The sequence below is a fragment of the Agaricus bisporus genome, assembly GCF_000300575.1.
Source record: "Agaricus bisporus var. bisporus H97 unplaced genomic scaffold AGABI2scaffold_1, whole genome shotgun sequence".
NCBI classification, from domain to species: domain Eukaryota; kingdom Fungi; phylum Basidiomycota; class Agaricomycetes; order Agaricales; family Agaricaceae; genus Agaricus; species Agaricus bisporus.
The window spans coordinates 3,239,939-3,262,275 of record NW_006267344.1 but is presented as its reverse complement, the minus strand read 5'-3'; the positions used below and the strand labels follow the sequence as shown (position 1 = coordinate 3,262,275).

Here is a 22,337-nt window from a genome sequence, read left to right as displayed (position 1 = left end):
TATGACGACAACAAAAAATGCAGAATACAAGTCCAAACGACCATACAAGCGACTATGATTCTCATGCCTCCTTCAATTATTTATCAAGAAACTGCTCCCCGAAAATCTTCAGTAGGTTTGCTTGTGGAAGTGGCTATCGTAAGCATAGGGCTTGCTCGACGATGAAGCGGCGATAGGAGTACCAGAGGGCTGAGGCGTAGCTGATTGTGGGGATACCAGTATAAGGAAACAAACGTGTTGTGTTTGGAAGGAGGCTACAAGAGTACAAAATATTTCCCAGTAGAAGAAGTCAAAATGCAAGTAACGAGCACGAGCACGGCGGTTGAACCTTTACTGAACTAACATTACCGCCTAATGGCTACCGATTTCTGCAATATCAAGAGCTTGAGGCTATTTATCGATGAATGCAAGAGCAGGTCCTGCAACCACTTCAACCATCGCACGAGTTACAACATCGTTGGGGAGTGGTTCTGGATCGGCCGTGACCCAGATATAGGCCGGGCCCATGACACCCTCCATAGGAATAGTGCATTCACTTAGAGGCATAGACACTGCCGTAAGTAATTCACCGCTTATTATCTGACAGAAAAGATTCTCCTAGACCAGAGTCAACGATAATCTTATAAAAAAAAAGAAAAATATTTACGGATGAGCTGTTGAAAGCGGTGGAGCTAAACGTGACGAGACTTCCTGTAGTAACAGGCTCTTCGTTTGTGATTGCCAACGATGGGTTGGGAGGGATACCGGCATCACATGGACCGTCGATGAATGGCCCAACTAGGGCCAGGGCTTCGTTGGCGTTGAGAGCGATGTCGAAGGAAGTAGGGAAAGGAGCTCCGGTGTTGGATATAAGATTCAGAATGCTGTTGTGGCGTGCCTCATCTGACAAGATGGTTACCGCTCTGGTACGGAGGCTCAGGTCCATGATTAGGTGAGCTGAACCGGCAAATGCCGACGTGCCGATTTGTTCAGCAGTACGAGCGACGTTTAACACAGATGCAACATTTTCCAATACGGCGTCAAAGTTGAAGTTGCATGTAATGGGACATTCTCCGGCTGACTCCACGGCACTCTCCAAGAAGGCTGAATGTGAAGCTTCTTGCCCTCGGATTATCTCAAGTTGCTGAGCAGGAGCACCGGAGAAGCCAGCAGCCTCGTAATCCGCGTCCTGGAACTTTGCGAGTGCTTGAGTGTAAAAAGCGCCCTCAAGCTGTTCTAGGAGATCGGCAAATCCTGAGTGGGAGCAACAGATATGAACGACTGTCAAAAATGCATTGAGCGTGAAACGTACTAAAAACTAAAATGTCGACGTCGGCGATGCGCTTCCCACGGAGTTGGGTAGCAGTATCGCGGGCAATAGTCTTGATTCCACTGCTTTGGGGAGTAGGTATGGCCTGCACGAAGAATACGGGAGATACAAGGGAGATAAGAGCTGAACACAACAAGGCCTTCATGATGATTCAGGGATTCTAAGTTCTCTGAGTTAGTATGTTGCCGATCTATTCACATTTTCTTTACTTATATACCAGAAAATACCAAGAGAAGAAACACAGCAAATTAGCCTATTGTGATCTGATAGGCTACCCCGGATAATACCTATCTTGGCCTGACAAAAGGGCATTTTCCGAATTTTGTATCCGAATCAGTCCTCAGGAATATCTTCCGAATAGGTAGAAAACTTACAGGAATCTGTCCGACTTTCGATATCCGACCTCCAAGCAACAACAAAAAAAATTGTAATAATTTTGCCCAGGAGAAAGTTTAAAGGTTGAAATAGACATACTCTAAAGACATCCAGCGCCAGGTAATCTACTAGGCTGCCATCTGGCTCCTCCTCTCCAAGTTTGTTCCTGATTACCTCAATGTAACTTTAGGACCAGGCTGTGATTTGTAGGGGTTGCCTGAATATTGTCGTTCGTGAAACGCGGTAGCCATGGCCCGAGCCGTACCCTTACCCTGACAACCCTTACGACGCACACCGCCGCGGGAATTTATAACTGCCCCAGAACTGCCCTATGTTATAAGCATCTGAGCAAAGTAGAAGGCCAGTTGCGCTTGTGCAACAATCACATCCGTGATACATTCCGGCTTAGCGGCGGTGTATCGAACAAAGAAAATTGTTCACGTATGTGCAACTACATGGGAGTTTAAAATTTGGAAACCTTACCGCCTTAGAACAGAATGGACTTTCGTGCCCAAGGGTTCACTTTGGCATCCACCGAGATCTGTTTGAACCGCGCTTCGGTATGTGGTATGTGGATTACCGGGGTCCTAATAGACAACACTTACAACTTGGCTGAGCCAAGTCGCTCCTGAAATGCCAAAATATCGTACCCCAGGAATGGCATACAAGACCATCAGAAGCGGGAGCGTGCGCTACAATTTTATTTCTCAGCAGAACTGCGGGCGGGTCCATGTTGGGCCGAGTCGTACTACGGGTTCCACCATCGTCGTTTCGTATAATATCAGGAATTAGAATATTAGGGTGCTAGTGACCCTTCTTCATTTAAAACCCCGAACAAGGCTGTAAATGACTTGTAGGATAGGAATAAGACAATCGAAGACTCGGGGTTTACCTACTTGGAACAGGACCGATGTGACCCCGAAATCGGATATGTGGAGGGTCGCAAAACGAGATCTAGACTTCTTCCATTACGACGAACGGCTGTGAATAAATTTATCTCTGCTTTCTCGTAAATAACTCAGGAGTACAGTTCAAAACCGACCCAAAAAATAGAGTAAATAAATTGTTCACTTCGTACCTCGGATATCTTGTCGACGAAAGAGATGTTACTAGGAAAGAGAAGTCATTTCAACAAATGTCTCTTCGGCGCAGGACAAGAAAATAAGCCCCATTTGTTACTTCACCAAGATAGATGATCTGGGTTGCCAACGAGCATGATGGGAGTTATAAACTTATGCCGGGCTGGTGACCTATAGCGAGAGGGTCAGCGTCAAGCGAAGGCCCCAGTCCTGTTCTTAGCACACCTTTTCGGGACTAGGGCAGTGATGGGGTGATGTCATCGGTGATATCGCAATCTATCGAGGTACAGGGGCTGAGAACTGCCAGGAAGTTGCAGCCTAGAACTTCGCGTTATGTTCTACTTTCGTTGAACAGAACTTGGATAAACGGGGCCTGAGTAGTCTTGGAATCTGATCACTTTCGTAAAGCCAGCCTGCCAGCCCTAGCCAAAGTATAATTCCGGAGACAGCTGCTTGGAAAAAGCCGACACGATGGGACGGGAATCATTGCCTGAGTCTCCCATAGTGGACGTTGCAAGAAAGTTCTAAGGTTGGACGAAGAAACTGGGAGCTACAGGCAGCTCTCAGTAGTTTAGTATTTCGGAGGATGTCCATTTGGCCCCTGATGAAGTACGTTATTTGAATAGCAGAAAGTATTCGGTAAACGCTGAAGTACTCAGAGTTGACAAGTTATGCGAATCTTTCCGAGAGAAGATGGACGAATGTGTCGAATTCTGTCGATCAGGTCGGTAGATCACGGTCTCCTTCGGCGTTTAGACCTTTGACAGAACTGTGGGAATGAGTTTGTCACCGCTTCCCTCTTTCTGTCAAAGTTCTGTGCATTGGCGTCGAACATGTCAGTACTTTACTCCCTGAATTCATATTACACACCTGTAATTTACCCTTCAGTCCCACTAGTGTGCCAAGTACGCAGAACAAGCGTACCGCAAACGAGCGCACATTGATCCCGGTAGACCAATGTGAATCGATGGATGTATTTCAAGTTCTGACAATCAGCGCTGCAGCCTCCATATTGATACGATGCCAATAATTGCGGGACCAGCTGCGCGTGCTCTTGCGTCTCTTTCGCCAAGCCAGGTCAAATTCATCCGAAGGCTTCCCAAGGCTGAACTACACGCTCATCTAAATGGTTCAATCCCACTTGCGATCCTCCAAGAACTCGCGCAGTCGTACTCTCCCCCCTCCGCAGATGGTCAAATTGGCGTATCGAATGACACGGTACAAGCGGGTCTGGAAAAACTTAGAAACGGTGTCACAATTGAAGCTATTGGAGATTTTTTCGGGTTATTCCCGGCCATATACGCATTGACGAGTACACCTGAGGCGATGGCACGAGCTACAAGAGGTGTTTTAGATGCTTTCTTCCAAGCCGACGATGGCGATGAAGAACCAGAATGCACATATCTCGAATTACGCACCACCCCGCGTTCGACGGAGACAATGTCGCGTGAAGTATACCTTCGAACAGTCCTCTCTGTGACATCGTCCTATTCCCATTCCCTTCCTCCCTTACCCGAATCGATAGCACATGGGTCAACTAGAAGGAGGATAAGCGTTATTGCGTCTTTAGATCGAAGGATGTCCGTTGAGGTTATGGAAGAAATTGTGGATCTTGCAATCAGATTGAAGGATGAAGGATTGGGGCTTGCAGGCGTGGATCTTTGTGGAGATCCGAACAAAGGTAACGTAGAGGAGTGGAAGCATGTTTTCGAAAAAGCAAGGATCGGAGGATTAGGAATTACCCTGCATATAGCTGAGGTGCGGCTGATCATTTTTCTTTTAGTTATTTAGGCTAAATTAACCGCACAGACGTTGGAAAACTCACCTGAAGAGACCTTGAAATTGCTTTCGTATAAACCTGACAGACTGGGCCATGCCACCTTCTTGAACGAGGAAGCAAGGAAGATCGTGATGGAGAATCAGACATGTATTGAGATTTGTTTAACTTCTAACCTGCTGTACGGGTATTATCTTCCATCAATTCACGCATTAACCCGCTTCAAGGTGTAAAACTGCTACCGACCTCGATTCCCATCATATCCGATATTGGCTAAAACAACAACATCCTTTAGCTATTTGCGTAAGTTCATGTCTACTATTGTCAGTTATACACGGACTAATCTTCTTCGCGATATAACAGACAGACGATATTTTACCTTTCAGAAATTCACTAACAGCGGAATATGCCCTTTTACTTGCAAAACAGCCTCTAGGATTGGGTTTGACAGAGGATGAAGTGAGAACGATTGCTGAAATGAGCCTCGATTCGCGGTTCCTGGATTAATATGGGGCCCCACCCCGGATACCCCCTGCACCTACTAGTCAATTGTCCCTATTGGATGTATGTCTGCGGGTAATGTGTAACTGTGACTACACTTACGAAGACCTCGCTGTTTCTTTAATGCTGCATATAATAAACATCGCTATATCGTAATCAGCTTGTTCTCAACTTCTATCGGATGATCCTTATATGAAATTGTTATCCGATATGACAGCTTGTGCCGGTAGAACTGGACTACAAGGGATCATCCCTTCCCTTACAAGGATGAAATTGTCCTGGACTACACTACATACAAGCAATTGAAAATCAATGAGAGAGACTGAACGTTTGGAAGTCTGGGGTTTGGCTACGTATACCCCCGTAATCCATCTTCCTGCTCATTGAAAAAGTCAAGGGAGTTTCTGGGTGTTGGACTTGCCATCTTTTTGCCTAGGTCACGAAGAATTGGTAGCAGTCGATGTATCGGACTCCGCCACCTTCCGCTCCGCAGTAACTAATTCAGTCAATTATCAGCGTGGAACTGCCACCAGTGAAAACTTCGTGGGCATACCCCAAGTTCTGCGGTCCATCGGGCATTGTTGTTTAGACGCGGCCGTACCTAGCCATTTGAGGAGGCAATGCATGTGAAATATATGGGTACATTCTCCCCAAACTGTTGACATCCTATCAGTCCATCCGCATTACCGCAAGAAGTAACACACTCACTCAAAGGACAATCGTCTCCTGGCATCTTACAAGTTGGACAACACCCTTCAAAAGGTACGCGACAAATACCACAAACATCGCCTTCGCTGTCATCGCTATTCGGCTCAGACTTTCCGGTATCCCATCGCCATTGTGCTACCGCATGCCAGTGCTTGATGGTGACTTTCATGAGGTCATTGCATTGAAAAACGCCACTTTCAATCTGCGGGAACGTACGCGTTGTTTGTCCATGTGTACATGCACGAGCACTGTCACTGTCACTGTCACCCTCTTCTGTTTCCCCTTTCCTTTGTTTTCGCATTATGCTTTCACAGATGCAAAGGTATTTTCCATATTCGTGCAAAATATAAGTACTCGCGTTGAGATACATAATACATTGTCATACAATCGGATTGTCACAAAGCAGTAAATACATCGTGATCATCTTATCGTTACAAACAACTTCATTACCACGACGTCGGTCTAAAACAGATAGTGAGCAATAAGTCAAGTCGCTATTCTGCTCAGTTGGCTTACCCGAACTTTTCGCCGGGCTGAAGTTGACGCAATGGTACGCCCCTTCCATCTGCACCGGTGAAAGGCACCTTTAAAAAAATGTTGGCCCCAAGACTTTACCAGCACAGGCCTCGAATATGCTTACCGTATTACTGATTCAGACAAATCTCCTGTCAGCAAGAATATATAACAGCAAGAGCCAAAGATACTCACCCCCACCAGTTTAAGATATTAGTGGTGCCAATCTAGAATGAACGCGTTGAATTTCGATATGAAGTACAGATTGGGGAAAAAAACAACTGACTGCTCCGTTCTCTGGGAACTGCAAACTGTGCAATGATATGAGTTGTAGTGATAGATGATACAGAGTGATGGTCCTACCAGAAGAAGATAGCAATAATTGATATAGCGACCCCAGAATCTAGGGCGGCGGATAATACATCTATCAAGCGAGTTAGATACACTCCTATGCGTGTTATCTCATTCATACTCACAGTTATACTTGGTCCACCACGAAAAGTGACGCCTGAGTGGCGTGATAAGGAAGTTTCCAAAAAGGCGAACCAGATAACGAACCTTCGGATAACATAGTTGAAGATAAAGCCAACGGCGCTGCGATAATCCATTTTGAGTTAAAGCCTAGCAATATAATAATCGAGACTTACGCCCAGGGAACGTAGTTAATAGCCGTAGCGGGGGGAATGAGACCTGTGCCGTTAAAGATAACAGGGCTATTCGAGATTCAATTGGTTGCACAATCAAACTTCACCATAATCCTACTCACAAACTATAGGCAATCCGTTAGTCTGGTTATTGGAAACAAAGAAACGGCCGTGGACTTACTTGACATATTTAAGGAAGCTGTTGGGGTATTTAAAGCTTATAAGCCATGGGATAACCGGAGCGATGGCGCCGACGAGGAAGAAGAATAGAAGCGCTGTAGATAAGATTGTCAACAAACACCCTATTTCGGGAGTGATAATCCTGATAACATACGACTAAAATGTATTAGGTGAGTTATAAGGATAAGATGAGAAAATATGCACTTACTAGTACGTCTGTCCCTTTGAGAACTGCAGGCCTGGGCCAATAACACCCCACTGGGAAGCCTGTCAATACGAAGCAGTATAGTGCATTCCGAACTACTCACAATAATACTCGCAGTTCCGAAAACTTGAGTGCTCGGACATATGAATCTAGATAGAATATTAGCGAAAGCTCTAATACAAAAATACCACAAAACACTCACTTATTCTTCTGATCCGGGGAACACATATCGCTGATTGAAAAAGTTATAGTTCAGCCGATCCTGAATTTTCTTCCAGGAAACTTACGGAATATTAGTGAACATCCATGCCTGAACACCTAGTTGTACGGTTCCAGCCACAATGGCCGCGAAGACTTGGGCCGTGAACATTGTGCGAGGAGGGACTGACAAGCAACAATATTAGCGGGTGATTTATACCTCGCAGTCAAAAGCACTAACTCTTCATGTAGTGGCCGAGCTTGAAGTCCGATGTAAATTGAAGTGCCTGTGCCATGGTCTACGAGTCGTGTCAGTATCACTTCATAGTAAGCATGAAGATAGAGGCGCACAATGTATCCCCATGTCTTGAACATCATCATTGCAATCGGTTTTCCTGGAAGCATATAACCGATGATGAGTTCGGTAATTACGCTGAGCAAAACGATAAGTTTTTCTTGTAGGAAAATAGAAAGAATAAACGCACTTTAACCCGACTTGCTGATTCGTGATGGCCTGAATCATTCCGATGGGAATAATATACGCGAAGGCTACAAAAGCTCAGTGAGATTTCAGCCACAGGAGTTTGATTGAAAACAAACCGATGATTAAGGCTAAAACGAAACACCAGACTGGCATTTGAGTTGGCCAAACTTCGATACAGATGACTCCGAGGGCAAACATAGAGAGGAATACGATGAGGTACCACCACTCGGGAACTACAGATGTTATTCAGGAAAGGAATGAAGGGACAGCTAAAGTAATATACCTTGACGGTACCGAGACATCAGACGAGCGTGGACATCAGCCTGTTCATGGAGGGAACGACGAGCCTGAATCCAGATTTGCTTCCTAAAGTACAACAATGCGTGCATTAAGGTGGCTGTGATGGACGCAAATGACAAGCTAATCCAAATTGTGAGCAATCAGCTAAGTTTTAGATGCAAGCCAAGCTACGAACCCATAGGATATTGCAAATGTAGTTCTAAAGTTCACCTATTGTGAGACAAGCGATATCCATGAATAATCAGGTACTTACGACAAGAATAGCGGGCTGTAGTTGCGGTATGCCTCAAGATCGAGAGTAGCATCGGGGGTAAGGATCTTCGTGACGTTGTATTCGTTTCCAGTGTTGTCGTAAGATGTGCGAGAAGAAATACTAATGGCAATTTAGTGTTGGTTCAGTTAATGATTCAACACACGCACGGCATGTACTCCGCATAAAAGGTATTGGTGAACTGCGACCGCCGTTGAATACGATTTCTTCATCCAAATTTGAAAGGGACTTACGTGCAGGATGGGACACAAGAACCCTGTGAGGAACGTCAGTCCGGATTCCGTGAAAAACACCAGATAGAACTTACAGAAGAAAAAGACAAATCCGCCGAAGATGTTGGCTTCAGCCCACCCTATATACACCGTATGTTGATACCGAGTATCACCGAATGTTTGGACGTGAACTTACAGGGAGTAGCCAAAGGTGAGCCGATATAACTGTGAGAACTTGTAAGTACTAGCGTGGAAAATAGGATCGCTTTCCTTACGCTATCTGACTCCAGTCGAATGTAATGACGGACATTCCCTGTGACATCGTACTTTAGCAAATTGTCAGAGCTCACAGTATTTAACAAACCATTCCATGAACATAGCTGACGGGATGTGTGATTAGATTCACATTTGTAGGATCTGAAGTAAAATCACATACCCAAATAGTTGCGCAATAGCTACGAGGAAAATGATACATAAGATGAGACATTGTAACCTATTGATATATTTCGGATAACTCACTTGTATTTTCTGGCCTGATCCAAGTTACCCAAGAGAAATACGAAAGTGCTTGGACTGTGAATTTTGGACTTTAGTGCTGGAGCCAATGCTGAAATGAAAAATTATTTTACAGATATATCCTGGGAAGAAGTCTAAGAACGAGGTCAGGTCGGTACTCATGAAGGCCGAGAGTTATAAATAGACGTACACCAGACGAAAGAACCAAGGAACGCATAAACGAAGAAGCGTTCACGGCTGATACCCCCACGTGTACCAATACCCGCATACTGTTGAGAATGCAGAGTATTGAAGAGAGCACAGTTGACTAGGTTCAAGGGCCAAATCATTGATGGTGGTGCCACAAGGAAACGCCTTGCAATTCCACCAATGGAGAAACCAATGAGCTGAGTTGACATCACAAGGAACCACTGGTCTGTAGGCGGTGATAAGTAAGCTCCGCGTCACCATTGATAAGCCGAAAAACATCAACGTACAGCTAAAGTTATAGATTTGGTCGTAGTACACCCGTTGAACTGCTACGATATCCGTGGCATAGGCAGATTGCCAGCCAACGGTAGCCTGGAAATATGTGAGGATGTGTACAATGTAGTGGACCCTCTTCCACTCACCATGATCTAAGACGATAGTCAGTAATCGGAAATGCATGTAGACCGACACTAAATAACTCACTGTAACCAATACGTGTTCTTTGACGGTGAAGGGGCCTGGATTGAGTTGGAAACCAAAAACCGACCAGTTCGGGACCCAAGCAGCTGCGGCACGACCGATGGGAAATGACAACAGTTGGGCGACAATACCAGTGATAGTCACAGAAGGGTAACGGAAGAAGAAGAATTGATTTAGGCCAGGAATGAGGATAGCCCAGATGATCCCAATGACCCAAGATCGCACGGTAGATACTGGCATTGTAGGGTCGTCTGTGTTGGAAACGGCAGAGCGAACCTCTGGGTAGGGACTTTCATCGTCGAAAGCAAGATGGTCCTTGTCCAGGTTGGGATCGTCAAAGTGAGTTTGATCGATCACCTGTTTACAGGTCAGTTCATGGCGTAAGGCAGGGAGATATGCAAATGAACGTACGGCCATTTGCTTCTCTACATGTATGGCATCTAGTTAAGGAGTGCTGCAGACGATAGCTAAAAGCTAGCACTTACCGCTAACTGGTTCAACGAAGGCACCCTCTTCCATGTTCTTTTCGCCCTGTGTAGAGGACCTACTGGTACGGCGTAGGTCAGTCATGTCACCTAGTGGGACTGGGGATCCGTCCTTGAGGAACTCAAAACCCGCAGAGAGGAGATTTATAGGGCCCAAATCGGCCGGGACGGCCAGACTTATTGGTTCATCAGTTGAGCTAGTTTGTTTCCACATGACATTTTGTTCACGCTGAGGCGTACGTGGGCCAAGTGACCACCCGGATAAGATCGGAGAAAGAGATGTTTCCAATGTTATCTCGACGCCCATGCGATTCAGGCAATTAGATCAAATGAACTGGCGTTTGATTGAACGAACTGAATGGCAGAAGAATTTGAGATCCACATGGACATGGAACATGCGGATGTCAAGATTAGATCGAGGTTCCATTCGCGTCCAAAAATATCCAATTTCATGGGAAGCCAAATTTGGATTCGCCAGGTTTCCGTGGGACTGTGGTTGACGAAATTCATCGTTTGTATCAGGTCGTATACTCAACTCAAGTAGACGTCTTGTGAGTTTTTGTAGTATTCAAAGAGGTGGAAGCCAAAAACCTCAAGTTGACATCAGGCATTAAATTGGAAATGCCGTGTAGGTGACGTAAATCGTAAATCGTGGGAATATGTAACTTGAACAGCTTCTTCACCTTGGCATTGACGATATCTTCCTTTCCGAATGGTTCTTACTTTATTTCCTCGCTTAAAGCTCACAGGAAGGGCCCGCCGTATCTCTCTACCCACTGTCGTCCTATTTTTATTGGGATTTCTCCTCTGGATGGCCAATTTCCCGAATCTTGATGCTCATTTCCCACGTCCGTTCTTTAATGCGACAGAAGCTGGGATATCATCCACTGTCGTTTCCGACAGTGACGCTACAGCATTGGAAGTGGCTCAGAACATTTACATGCTATCTCTCCCCGCAAGGTTTGACAGACGTGCTCGAATGGAGATCTTACGAAAGGCGTTGGGCTTGCAGTGGACATACGTGGACGCACTTCCAGGCACAAATGAACTAACGCAAAGAATCTGGGAATGGGTCATGCGAGTGCGCGATGGGAAGCCGATCATACTTAACCCCAATGATAACTCACACGACCGTCCATCCTTGGGGCAAGTTCGATTTTCCTGGCCGGACCACATCGACCAATTAGCGGTATCCTTATCACCTATCGATTTCTGGGCCCATACTGTATGGTCAACTCCTATATTAGTTCATAACCCCGCACCTTATCGACCAACCGGATGTGCAATGGATGACTATCGTATCCTCAACTTCAGTGTTGAATTGCCTGAACATTTGATCCTCACTCGCGCTCGGATTGCCTGTTGGTACTCGCATGTTTCAGTTCTCCACAAGATAGCCAACAACAAACATCAGGACCTGGATAGCACGTATATCATATTGGAAGACGATATCGATATGGAAAAAGACATCAGCCAGCGGCTCGCCAGCCTGTGGAAATCGCTTCCCTCGGATTGGGATATGGTATTCTTAGGCACGTCAATGACAGGGTCATCACATTACATTATCTTGTTGCTCTAACGCCCACAACTAGGCCACTGCTGGTCCAATGAGGAAACTCATCCACCACTCCCGAATGTGTATTCACAAGCTTCCAACGAAGGAAAAAATTCGTCTTTCGCAAAACCTGTTCGAACTATTCATCACCTACATCCTTCTTTCAAGCCGAAATGCACTCATGCATATGCTATTTCTAAAGGTGGGGCTCGGAGGTTACTCTTACACCTCCGATATCCCCCATTTGCGTATTCGCGTGCTATTGATCAAGCTATCGCTTGGCTGATCGAGCAAGGAAGGATTAAAAGTTACACCGTGATACCTAGTTTAGTCATCCAAACAAAAACGGACCTTAGCGATATAGCACCCGGAAACGGGAACGACTGGGGTGCGCAACTAGAAGATGGTGTTCTTGGTGGACGACTTTCGGTGTAGCTGGTAAACGCCCTTGCCCCCGCTTTGACTTCCTTGTCTTTACGTCCTCTGACCTGTGTTACCTGTGTTATATGCCCTTTCAATGATCAAGAATTGTATCGAATCGTCAGTATCTCCTGTCCCGCTTTTGGTATCCCTGCCAACAATCATCCATTTTCAAACAAAATCCTTTGGACCGTCATCCGACCTCTGATCAATGGAGTTGGAGAATTTCCATGACAAATCAAACATGGGTTGTCGTCACCTGCATAGGGTCGAGTCCCGGAGCATCAGATGCCCTACCCACTATGATCCTATTAAAGGTTTGGTGAAGACATGTGGAACCGAACTTCTACCGGGTACCTGATAACCGCAAGTTGCATGTTTTGTGATTGATGGTGGCGCCTGCGGCCTGAAGGCCTGCCTGTTCACAAGTCTTGATACCTCCGGCCATACCAGGATAATCCTGCAGAATTGAGGCTGGAGTCAAGGTGGCATTATTTCGGTTGACCTGTTCAACTATCAAAGCCACTCTCTTTCCCTTGATTAAATGCCGACTCCAAACGTGCCGCCTTCCATCGAACTTGCGCCAGAATAACTCATTTGCGTTACCCCGGACAAGTCACCCAAAGATACGGCTTACCCTTCTGAGTTCCATCGCGACTTCTGTCCTTCTGTTAGATGTCTCTCGGTAACTTTGAGGGTGGGTCCTGCGTCATCAACTTTCTCTAATTATATTCTGGACTTCTTCCGAGTCGGTGGGCGACAAAATTCCTCGATATCGGCCGGCGAACGATGTTATTGGTGGCTCGGCATCTTCAGAACCTCTAAAGGTGGCACGTGCATCCATGAAATTAGCTTTGAACAGCTTCTCACAAAGGATTACTATGAAATCGCGAGCTTCGGGATTTCAGCGTGCGTCATAAGTCTCTTTTGCGTATGATTCGACTTTCTTTCTTGTGGGTGAGATTCAGAGCTGTACATGTGTGACAGTATGGACATACATTGTAAGACCCCTAACTCTTCAAATCAAATGGATTAGGAAGATTTGAAAAATTTGCTGCGACTTGTATCGCGATTTTGATGACTCACTACTGGTATCCTGAATATTCTTGTTGGTAACCTCGAAGGTTTGTAACAAGTAAATGTGGGTAGACTTTTGCCCACTTTGTAGAGACAGTGGAGTAAATATTAAAAGGCCGGGATTCTTGAAGGAGGAGGAAATTTCTATAGTATGACCCCGTAAAGTAGCGGGAAATAGTGACTCATCAAGCAAGAATGAACCGAAGGACGGCCAGAACAGGGGTATAGATGAATCAGTCTCATACGAACCAGATACGAACTGCAGGAAATGCAGTATGTAGTGGCTGGCCGTCCGTAGGACGTTTTTTTATAATTCTCAATTTCTAAATCACTAAAAAGGAAATATTTCGTACGGCGGAACAGCTCGTTGCCCAGATCGGACCTCCCCATTGGCTGATCTTGAAAACGATTGCTTTCTAAATCTTAAATCTGAAAAGGCCTCCTCCCCCTTTTATAATTTCCAAATCGTTCTCAATCTCGGTTAATGGCGGTATTCACACACTGAAACAACACGTGGAAGATCTTTGTGGCCTGTTTTGTCGTGGGTCGATGATATATGATAATAGTAGATACGACAAAGATACGATAGAGATGGACTGAACTCCTGCAGTAGAAAGCAGCACCCGCGGCTCGCCGCCCCACCAAATGAAGTTCTTTCAAGAGGGATAGAATTGCTCATATCTCTACTCCATTGATGAACCTACCAAGTGTGTATCCTCCGCTTTCATCCACAATGGCATTATAGGGCCTAGGCAATCTATATTTAGATTAGGAACGATTTAAAACAATGGCCTAACGGTCTCAAATGATTTATGTGAGCGAGCTGCGCTCCAAATTCAACAAGGCTTAGAACGAATTTTGGATCCCTAAATCCTACGGACAGTCAACCAGTACTACGCCCAAACTACACCAAAGTAACTGGATGACTTTCCGTAGAGTTTTTTTTCAAAATTGTTTTTCTAAACCTTCTTCATTTCGGAACTCCGCTCATGCACATAAATTATGTGAAACCGTAGACCATTGTTCTAATATCTTCTAAATGCAAATATAGCTCATTTTTGATGCCATGCCCTTTCGCACGACAGGTGGTTGGGTCTCGATGTCGCCGAAGTAGAGCCTACTAACGCTCGCTTGAATACATGTCTGGCTCCAAATTTTCGATAAAGAAGGCTCAATGTACATGGAATTGGTATATATCATTCATCATACCAGGTATCATGTTTCCACTACCTTTTAAGGTGGTGGGGATTATACCAAGCAGAGATGTATCATTGTCCCACGACAACCCTGGCAAGATAGATCTTACACGTGATGGGAATTGCAGTTAGCCGACGTTTAGAACGAGTTAGCCGAGTTTTAGAATCTAGAAGGGGGGGGGGGGGGCCTCTACAGATTTAGAGTTTAGAAAGTGGTTGATTTCAAGATCAGCTGATGGCGAGGCTCGATTTGGGAATTGCATCATTCCGGCGTACGAAATATTTCCTTTTAAGTGATTTAGAAATTCATAATTTAGAAACGAAGCCTACGGAAAGTCATCCACTAGAACGGTTGAATCGTTGATCCAATCATTACATGTTCGTACTGTGTGTTACGTAATCGTATACTATCTGCTTCCTTCCTTCATCATTCTGCGACATGGACTTGGGGTCGAACTTTGCCGCAAAATTAGAACCGTTTCTTCTCATCGCAAAGTCCGTCAAGGGCGCAGCCGCAGCTAAACTCATCCAAGATGCGACATCTGCCCCTGGCGTCTTCGTCTTTTCCGAACTTTTGGAATTTCCCAACATTCAAGAGGTACATAGTGCTTGATCTTAGCCAGGTGGATTGTGCAAACTTTTATGCTGTAGCTTGGGAACAACGAGCAGTTTGCTAAGCACCTTTCACTCCTCCAACTCTTCGCGTACAAGACGTATCAAGACTATTCACGTAAGGAGTCAACAATCCCAGCTTATCGGTTTTCTCATTCCAGCAGAACACAAGGACGAATTTCCACAGCTCAACCAGGCACAGATAACGAAACTTAAGCACCTCTCCATCGTAACATTAGCATCGGCAAGAAGGGTGCGTTCTCACCCCCTTCCAGGATTTTGAAATATGACTCATGATATCTGACCTGTGGTAGATTCTCCCATACGGCGAGCTGCTAAAAGTGTTGGAGATGCCTAATGTCCGAGAGCTCGAGGATCTCATTATTGACGCCATTTATCTCGATATTTTGCGCGGAAAGCTTGATCAAAAGGAAGGTCAACTTGAGGTAGAATATACCATGGGTCGAGATCTCGAGCCAGGGAAATTGGAGAGCATATTGTCAGCATTGCAGGACTGGTACGTTGCCGAATTTATGTTGCTTTTTCTACAATCTCCGAACCTCTTGCTAGGTCTTCGACAACGGCATCCGTGCTTGCCACTTTGGATGTTAAGATCAATGATATCACGAAAGAAACAACCTGGCGCAAAGCGCGACAAGTAGAGTATGACTCTCATTTACAAGCTCAGTTGAAAGAGATTGTGGACAAGAAGGAGAGACAGAACGCGTCTCGACGAGCTCAGGTGGATAGAGACCATGCTCCGATGGACATTGATGAGCCACCGTTGGAATTAGCAAAGGGAAAGAATCGAAAGTGAGTGACAATCATTGAGATAGCTCTTGTCGTTTTGACTCTCGATCAATTTAGGGCCACTCAAGAGAACAACCCGAAGTTAAGGAAGAGAAACAAGTTCTAGTCGTTATATGTGGCGTTGCGATGGTCAATCCGAATCCCCCCTTTAGCACTCTGTATCATAAACGCTTTCTTTTCCCGTAGATTGTACACGTAGTACTATAATGGCATTCAACGCCATTCATCATGGACGAGCCCGATACATTCCTTGCATTTACTCTATCAGGCTTATGCCAGTTATTGTTTCAATTCTTTTCAGTGGAAATTATAGGCCCATATTCGCACCGGGTAGGTTTCCTGCGTCGCGCGTCGTCTGCTTCATTCGTCCTTTACAAAACCAAGGATTTCGACGTCCTGCATGCTTGGCTATGCCCCTAACATCAGTGCAGCCCATGACCTAGATCTGGCTTTGCACAAAATGCTAAATCCGCTATCACCGTTGCGACTTTGTCTTTCCTTTGGGTGGTTGCAATTGTAGGAACCCCCTTCACAGAACTTCTTAGGTCTTGGTTTCCTCGACTGGGAAACCGTAACGTGCCTTTATCCCTGCCTCCGAAACATCCCATGAGTTCCTGGGACGTTTTTATAAGTCTCTTACGAGAGTAATCTATCGATGACAGATTGACTGATGTAAGTAAACAAAATTATCTCAAGAGCCCCAATTTGCCAAGATTGCATTAAATACACGCCGCCTATAAAGAAAATATACGAATAGGCTTTAGGCGCATGAAGGAAAAAATATTACTAGTCTGGGACATTCAAAAGGAGTAATCAAATGATCAAAGGTAAGCGAAAGACTGTCGTGGTGAAAGAAAGAAAGATCGTCGAAATAAAATCCGAGGAAGAAATGTAGTTTTGTAATGAGAGTGGTCAAGGAACTTGTAACAATCCGAGACCGGGCCTATTCAAACTTCCACCGAATCATTTGGCGAACTGGGACTAGCCTTACATTTTTATATTCGAGGACACCTTCTACGTTCTTCAAATAACAGGCTCAACCTCATCAGCTCTGTTCCTAGAATTGACATGTTTTAGTTTTCCACTGGCTGTGGTCAACGCTTCATTGACTACTTCGGAGTTCATTTGTTCTAGCTCTCCGGACGCTGAGGAGCCTGGGTAAGATATAAGCCAGTCGTATTTTTAAACCTCACAGCATTCTCACGTTCTCAAATTATCAAGAAGCTCTACATTACCTTAGTTGAAGTCGCTCTCACTCTTGTCATTATGTCGAACAAAGTCCGTGTAGCCATCCTCGACGATTATCAAAACGTCGCCTTCACTTTCGGAAATTGGTCTTCTATACTCGATAAACTTTCTATCGACTCCTTTCCTGAAACTTTGCATGATGAAGATGCGTTGGTAAAGCGGTTGTATGATTATGAAATTATTTGTGCTATGAGAGAGCGTACAAAGTTTACTGCTTCGTTGTTGGATAGGTTGCCTAATCTCAAGTCAGTGCGATTGCTCTTTCAAGACCACTCGCTTCGCTCAGACTAGCTAACTTTGGTTCATGTCAATTTTGAATGTTAACTGATTTAGGCTCATCGCAACAACGGCTCATATTAATCGCGGCATTGATGTGACACATGCGAAAGAAAAAGGAATATTGGTTTCTGGTACAGGTGTTGGCGCTGGTGGAGATCCGACTATTGAACAAGTTTGGGCTCTCATCCTTGCTTGTGCCAGACATACTGTCGAGGAAGATGCGAATGTTAAAGCTGGAAATGTACAATGGCAGAAGAATGTGCCGATGGGATTAGGTGGGAAGACTTTGGGTTTGGTTGGACTTGGCCGATTGGGTAGTCATTGTGCTCAGGTGAGTCTGTGTTTACGGGGGCGGTGAGAGGAATCTAAGAGGAAAAAGTCTGATTCTATAATTATCTGTTTGTTGTCTAGATTGCGAAATTGTTCAATATGAGGGTTATAGCTTGGTCTCCTCATCTCACCAAAGAACGTGCAAGTCAAGCCGGAGTAGAATTCTCATCTACAAAAGAAGAGTTACTCAAAGAATCCGATATAGTCTCTATCCATCTCGTTTTATCGCCTTCAACTCAGGGAATCATTTCGGCTTCTGATCTACGTTTACTCAAACCCACTGCGTATCTTGTCAATACGTCTCGTGGTCCTTTGGTTGATGAAGATGGTTTAGTGGAAGTGTTGAGGGAAGGAAAGATTAAAGGGGCGGGTTTGGATGTTTATGACGTTGAACCGTTGCCTTTGAATCATCCGTTGAGAAAGATGGGAAACAAGGTTACGTTGAGCCCGCACACTGGATATATCAGTGATGACAACTATAAGGTGCGGCGGTGATTATACCAATGTTCAAGATTTTGACCATGTGGCTGTTTCTTATCTTATTGGAACTAGGCTTTTTGGGGACAGACGGTGGAGAACATTAAAGCATATTTGGAAGGAAAACCTATTCGGTTGATGGCCTAGTAAGTATCATGGGAGACGAGAGTCTTATGATTTCGTGATAGGTGTCAAATGTTGATTTATGTATGAATATATATGTACTCATGCCAGAAGCCTTGGCATCTCTAAGGTCAAGCTCATACTCAAGCTTGAGCAGCTGAGCGTCAGTGGAGCATGAGCGTTCCAAAAGACATTTCCGCAAAACTAGGATTGTCTACAATAGGCTAGACTCTGGTGTTCCTTTAGCAAAAAAATTAAAATCTTAGCGTGTTTCAATTTTGGATGTCCTCGGATTGAAAATGATTGAAATTGGGCACGGCTTGATATGCCCGAGAAACTGAGGGTCCTTGGCACTTATGCTCTCGTCAAGTGTGTTTTCTCTAGGAAGTTTCTGGTGGGCTGGTGACTTGGCGACCAAGACTTCGTATTGATTTCGTGGGCGGGGGATGCAATGACCCTGTTCTCAAGGAAAAAAATAAGCACGCACGAGGCAAATCAGTGGAGCGGCCAAGAGCGACGATGGGGGTTATCTGAGGATCTTGATCCCGAAGATTTGTTGGGCTCGGTAAGGGTCATTGAATGGCACTTCTATTGATGAATTGAAGGTAGAGGTGGGGCAATGTGATTTGGATGGGCAAGGAAGGCAAATGAGATGCCTGATGAGGATATACTGCATTGAGTAAGTAAGTACAAAAGCTGAGGTCCAGTTGGAACTCGGAGAGTCTAAGTAGTGGCACAGAGCACTACCACTAGTCCGATTCAGGGGCGGTGTTTAATAATGGGCCATCCATTCACACTAGCCGAATTTAGTGAATTGGTCTCACTGGCCCTAGAAGACGCCGACGGTTGCCGAACAAGGACTGCCAGTTCTTTCTCTCTGACCCGACCCAAGTCATTCTTTTCCTCTAGGATGTTTCATCATCCTCTTCCCATCCACCCGCTAGACACCTCCTCTCACCTCGACCTCTCTCATACTTGCATGTCACTTCAGTCGTCTCCTTCTCGCCCAAAAGCTCGCCAGGTCTTTGCCAAGATCAAGCAGCAGGCTTCTGCTTTTGTCAAGACTCCTACAAAACGTCTCCGTTCTCGTTCGTGCACCGAGGATGACGGCTGCGTACTTCCCTCGCGCCCTGCTCCAACTGTCACTTTTGCTGCTCCCGCTCTCGTGCAAGAACCCCGCGCACGCAGTGCCTCTTATTCGAGCAGTGGCGACTCCCTATTTACCGGCGCCTCCACATCTAGTCTACAGTTGGACGCGTCTCCTGGCTGTGATTTTGGCCCGTACATCCCTTTGGCCCTTCGGCTCGAAAGAGAGACTCGCACACCCACAACCTCTGCGCCCACAGGCAAACGCCCGGTTGTCCCACCGTCTTCCCCGTCTTCGTCCGTGCGTTCCATATCGACAACTTCCACTCACTCTCCTGTCACTCCTGTTTTCACTCACCATCATAATCACCATGATGATGTCCACCCCTATACATCAGCTGCTGCTGTCATGTCACCTTGGTCGATTTCGAACGAGGAATCAGAAAATCAGAACGATGATCCTTTCACAAGAGGTAAAGTTCAGATTGTCAGAAGAAGTCTGGTGCAGGATAGCTTCCTGTTAGCGTGTACCGCCGTTGATGATGACGGAAGTGCTAGCCGGTCACCCACGGGCAAATCGAGCAGGCGTTTGACGAAAAAGCCTAATGCGCCACTTCCTCCTTCGAAACCCCCTCCATCATGCCCACTGCCGAGTCCACCTGGCCTGACATCCCCATCTTCATCATCTGCTGGAGAATTGGTCGAGACTGCTAGCACCGCTGATGAAGAATGGACATTGTTCCTTGGAGCTCCTTCGAGACTTCTTGAGCTTCCTGGGACATTGGCAAAGGAGCATGTACGTGAACGCGCCAAATCGTCTCCGTCTGCTCCATCTCTTTCGAATCATCATCACCTCTCTCCCAATATCTCAACTCTGTTCCAAAAACACAAGGAAGAAGAATCCGCGAGGGTTCGGACCGTTAGTACCCAATCTTTGGCCACCACTCGTCGAATAGAGTCTGGTCCAGGTGGTCATGATTTCGAAGATTGGACTCTGTCTCTGCCTTTACGTCAGAAGCCCAATACTTCTGTTAATGCTTCTGTCGAGAAGGCTGCTTGTAGGCTGGAGGTCCCGGTAGAGTTGAAGGCAAGGAAGTGTAGAAGTTTTACGGATTGGACAATGAGCTTGTCAGAGGATTATGAAAGGAAAGAGAGAAGGTTGGCAGAGTTGGAACAGCATGAAAGGCAGAGGGAGAGGAAATTGAGTCACGTCTCGGTGATTTCCTCTAAATCTGCTACTTCTTCACGCTCGGCTTCCATTCGATCATCTACCGTGGTCAAGGAACAAAGTTCTAACGGTCTTGATTCGAACGAATCTCATGCCGTCAACTTAAACAGTGCTGCAACGAAATCCACAACAAGTCTTCATTCAATTACTTCCATTGCTACCGGTTCAACAGCTCGTTCACATAATTGCAGTGCACCTTCGACTCCAATTTCTCCAAACTTTATCAAGTCGTTCATGGCTAATCCTCCTCCTTATACTTTGAAACAACAGGCAGTACCTTCATCTCCTGCGACCTCAGTCTCGACTTTGGGGAAATTTCCGTTACCGCCACCATCTTTTTCATCAAAGTTGTTGCAGAGAAGACAGGCAGCACCCCCAATGCTTAGACCTTTGATGTCGACTGCTACCTCTACTCCGGCTTATCTGCGCACACAGCGTGTCTCTCCTACGTCGCTTTCAGCCGTGGCATCTGGAGATTCTCGCCAGTCCAGCCCTTTTTACGCTACTTTCGCATCGGGAAGACGTGATACTATTCATACTGGATCATCGCCATCATCGCCACTTTCATCGTCTGCTGATAGCCCACATCATTTTCCGATTCAGACGCCATCTCCGACTATGATGACGTCGTTGAGTGTTCCGCCACCGTCGAGGAGGAAGAGGATTATGGAATTGGCCGATCTTGGAGTGGATGATGTATCACCGACGACTGATGATGCTATTTGTGATAATGGTGGTGTGGTCAGTGTGATGAAGCGAAATAGTTCGAGGACGGCTAGTAGTGCTTCGACTGTGAAGATGTCTTCGTTGAGCAAACAGAATCATGATAGCGATGGTGTCGAGGGTGATAAGATCCAATGTGATCAAAGTCGGTGGGACAGTAGTAGGAAGTCGTCGATGGAGGAGGAGATTTATGAAACGTGTGATGAAGGCAGGCTGTCATCGGCGTCACCATCGGGGCAATCTTCTTGTGATGTTTTCCATTCCGCTAGGTCGAGTTTTAATGTGTGAGATGGATTGTGAGTGGTTTTTTCTTTCGAAATAGTTTTTGAAGGTTTTTACCGATGTATATTTGGATGCTAGGGATGAATGAAACTTGTATATTAAACCTCCTCGTCTCTCTCTCTCTCTCTGGGAGGCATCCGATCCCAACTCTCAAAGATTACAGTCATCACATTTCTTGTTACGTTTCTTGTCCATGCTTTTTTTCGTGTTTTCATTACGGCGTTAATTAAAGCTTATTCTTTTTCCCTGCGAAATTGCTATTGTTTTCTTTGGCTCTGACGTACAATTTTCGCTTACTTTTAATTCAATTTATTTCATTTTCATTCTCTTTCTTTTTCATTTGCGCTCCCTTCGGAATCGCAGTCGCCTCTTTTTTGGTCTCCCTCCGCTATCTTTTTGGTGTCACGTTTGTTGACTTCTTTCTCTTGGTTTTTTGTCATTGAGATCCAGAGGACTTTATTGGAT

The 22,337-nt window shown here is 45.5% G+C and overlaps 8 protein-coding genes across 9 annotated transcripts; 5 read left to right on the top strand and 3 right to left on the bottom strand.

The window, feature by feature from the left end:
• Nucleotides 1-223: 223 nt before the first annotated feature.
• On the bottom strand, nt 224-1,463 carry AGABI2DRAFT_190117 (hypothetical protein). The gene is made up of 3 exons (XM_006454879.1): nt 1,292-1,463; nt 647-1,233; nt 224-597 (listed from the first exon to the last, which is right to left on the bottom strand). Exons 1-3 carry the CDS (start codon nt 1,452-1,454, stop codon nt 391-393), a joined length of 957 nt encoding a protein of 318 aa, XP_006454942.1. The 5' UTR covers nt 1,455-1,463; the 3' UTR covers nt 224-390.
• A 2,105-nt stretch (nt 1,464-3,568) lies between these two features.
• On the top strand, nt 3,569-5,208 carry AGABI2DRAFT_198590 (hypothetical protein). The gene is made up of 6 exons (XM_006454878.1): nt 3,569-3,598; nt 3,652-3,712; nt 3,768-4,521; nt 4,573-4,721; nt 4,768-4,843; nt 4,904-5,208. The coding sequence occupies exons 3-6, from the start codon at nt 3,784-3,786 to the stop codon at nt 5,045-5,047; spliced, it is 1,107 nt and encodes a 368-aa protein (XP_006454941.1). The 5' UTR covers nt 3,569-3,598; nt 3,652-3,712; nt 3,768-3,783; the 3' UTR covers nt 5,048-5,208.
• A 64-nt stretch (nt 5,209-5,272) lies between these two features.
• On the bottom strand, nt 5,273-5,918 carry AGABI2DRAFT_241538 (RING finger domain-containing protein; the record flags this gene model as incomplete). Its single annotated transcript, XM_006454945.1, has 3 exons — nt 5,273-5,537; nt 5,595-5,696; nt 5,750-5,918. The coding sequence occupies 3 exons, from the start codon at nt 5,916-5,918 to the stop codon at nt 5,479-5,481; spliced, it is 330 nt and encodes a 109-aa protein (XP_006455008.1). The 3' UTR covers nt 5,273-5,478.
• A 142-nt stretch (nt 5,919-6,060) lies between these two features.
• Nucleotides 6,061-10,534, bottom strand: AGABI2DRAFT_239609. Of its 2 annotated transcripts, none has more exons than XM_006454943.1 (37): nt 10,427-10,534; nt 10,353-10,366; nt 9,933-10,298; nt 9,749-9,833; nt 9,463-9,687; nt 9,386-9,406; nt 9,276-9,329; nt 9,193-9,211; nt 9,121-9,136; nt 9,032-9,069; nt 8,953-8,981; nt 8,852-8,896; nt 8,778-8,800; nt 8,694-8,725; nt 8,527-8,646; nt 8,449-8,472; nt 8,257-8,393; nt 8,090-8,206; nt 7,975-8,038; nt 7,841-7,922; nt 7,731-7,788; nt 7,579-7,675; nt 7,494-7,523; nt 7,395-7,440; nt 7,295-7,344; nt 7,241-7,242; nt 7,088-7,181; nt 7,029-7,031; nt 6,910-6,975; nt 6,821-6,856; nt 6,739-6,770; nt 6,626-6,686; nt 6,549-6,573; nt 6,458-6,489; nt 6,390-6,396; nt 6,262-6,333; nt 6,061-6,211 (listed from the first exon to the last, which is right to left on the bottom strand). In XM_006454943.1, exons 2-36 carry the CDS (start codon nt 10,356-10,358, stop codon nt 6,262-6,264), a joined length of 2,214 nt encoding a protein of 737 aa, XP_006455006.1. In that variant the 5' UTR covers nt 10,359-10,366; nt 10,427-10,534; the 3' UTR covers nt 6,061-6,211. The 2 variants fall into 2 exon arrangements, with proteins under 2 accessions (XP_006455006.1, XP_006455007.1); XM_006454944.1 differs by having other exon boundaries at nt 8,694-8,729; nt 8,782-8,800.
• A 703-nt stretch (nt 10,535-11,237) lies between these two features.
• AGABI2DRAFT_114710 (hypothetical protein) lies at nt 11,238-12,416 on the top strand (the record flags this gene model as incomplete). Its single annotated transcript, XM_006454877.1, has 2 exons — nt 11,238-11,948; nt 12,039-12,416. The coding sequence occupies 2 exons, from the start codon at nt 11,238-11,240 to the stop codon at nt 12,414-12,416; spliced, it is 1,089 nt and encodes a 362-aa protein (XP_006454940.1).
• Nucleotides 12,417-15,070: 2,654 nt separating this feature from the next.
• Nucleotides 15,071-16,359, top strand: AGABI2DRAFT_190116 (hypothetical protein). The gene is made up of 6 exons (XM_006454876.1): nt 15,071-15,272; nt 15,326-15,404; nt 15,451-15,539; nt 15,601-15,803; nt 15,857-16,099; nt 16,154-16,359. Exons 1-6 carry the CDS (start codon nt 15,114-15,116, stop codon nt 16,200-16,202), a joined length of 822 nt encoding a protein of 273 aa, XP_006454939.1. The 5' UTR covers nt 15,071-15,113; the 3' UTR covers nt 16,203-16,359.
• Nucleotides 16,360-17,362: 1,003 nt separating this feature from the next.
• AGABI2DRAFT_198583 (hypothetical protein) lies at nt 17,363-18,664 on the top strand (the record flags this gene model as incomplete). Its single annotated transcript, XM_006454875.1, has 4 exons — nt 17,363-17,589; nt 17,678-17,954; nt 18,035-18,436; nt 18,506-18,664. 4 exons carry the CDS (start codon nt 17,363-17,365, stop codon nt 18,575-18,577), a joined length of 978 nt encoding a protein of 325 aa, XP_006454938.1. The 3' UTR covers nt 18,578-18,664.
• A 798-nt stretch (nt 18,665-19,462) lies between these two features.
• Nucleotides 19,463-21,984, top strand: AGABI2DRAFT_176297 (hypothetical protein; the record flags this gene model as incomplete). The annotated part of the gene is made up of 2 exons (XM_006454874.1): nt 19,463-21,886; nt 21,951-21,984. A coding segment is annotated over one exon (2,416 nt), but the record flags the coding sequence as incomplete, so codon positions are not given.
• Nucleotides 21,985-22,337: the final 353 nt, after the last annotated feature.

Bases quoted from the DNA above. Each gene is read 5' to 3' on its own strand.
- AGABI2DRAFT_190117 (XM_006454879.1), bottom strand. From the start codon at position 1,454: ATGAAGGCCTTGTTGTGTTCAGCTCTTATCTCCCTTGTATCTCCCGTA. The intron at 1,234-1,291 runs GTACGTTTCACG...GCTCCCACTCAG, and splicing joins CGTCGACATTTTAGTTTTTA to GATTTGCCGATCTCCTAGAA. The intron at 598-646 runs GTAAATATTTTT...ACTCTGGTCTAG, and splicing joins CCGCTTTCAACAGCTCATCC to GAGAATCTTTTCTGTCAGAT.
- AGABI2DRAFT_190116 (XM_006454876.1), top strand. From the start codon at position 15,114: ATGGACTTGGGGTCGAACTTTGCCGCAAAATTAGAACCGTTTCTTCTC. The intron at 15,273-15,325 runs GTACATAGTGCT...TTTATGCTGTAG, and splicing joins AATTTCCCAACATTCAAGAG to CTTGGGAACAACGAGCAGTT. The intron at 15,540-15,600 runs GTGCGTTCTCAC...GACCTGTGGTAG, and splicing joins CATTAGCATCGGCAAGAAGG to ATTCTCCCATACGGCGAGCT.
- AGABI2DRAFT_239609 (XM_006454943.1), bottom strand. The intron at 9,688-9,748 runs GTACGTTGATGT...CACCGCCTACAG, and splicing joins CCAAATCTATAACTTTAGCT to ACCAGTGGTTCCTTGTGATG. The intron at 6,574-6,625 runs GTAGGACCATCA...ATCATTGCACAG, and splicing joins ATTATTGCTATCTTCTTCTG to TTTGCAGTTCCCAGAGAACG.
- AGABI2DRAFT_198590 (XM_006454878.1), top strand. From the start codon at position 3,784: ATGCCAATAATTGCGGGACCAGCTGCGCGTGCTCTTGCGTCTCTTTCG. The intron at 4,522-4,572 runs GTGCGGCTGATC...TTAACCGCACAG, and splicing joins TTACCCTGCATATAGCTGAG to ACGTTGGAAAACTCACCTGA. The intron at 4,722-4,767 runs GTACGGGTATTA...ACCCGCTTCAAG, and splicing joins TGTTTAACTTCTAACCTGCT to GTGTAAAACTGCTACCGACC.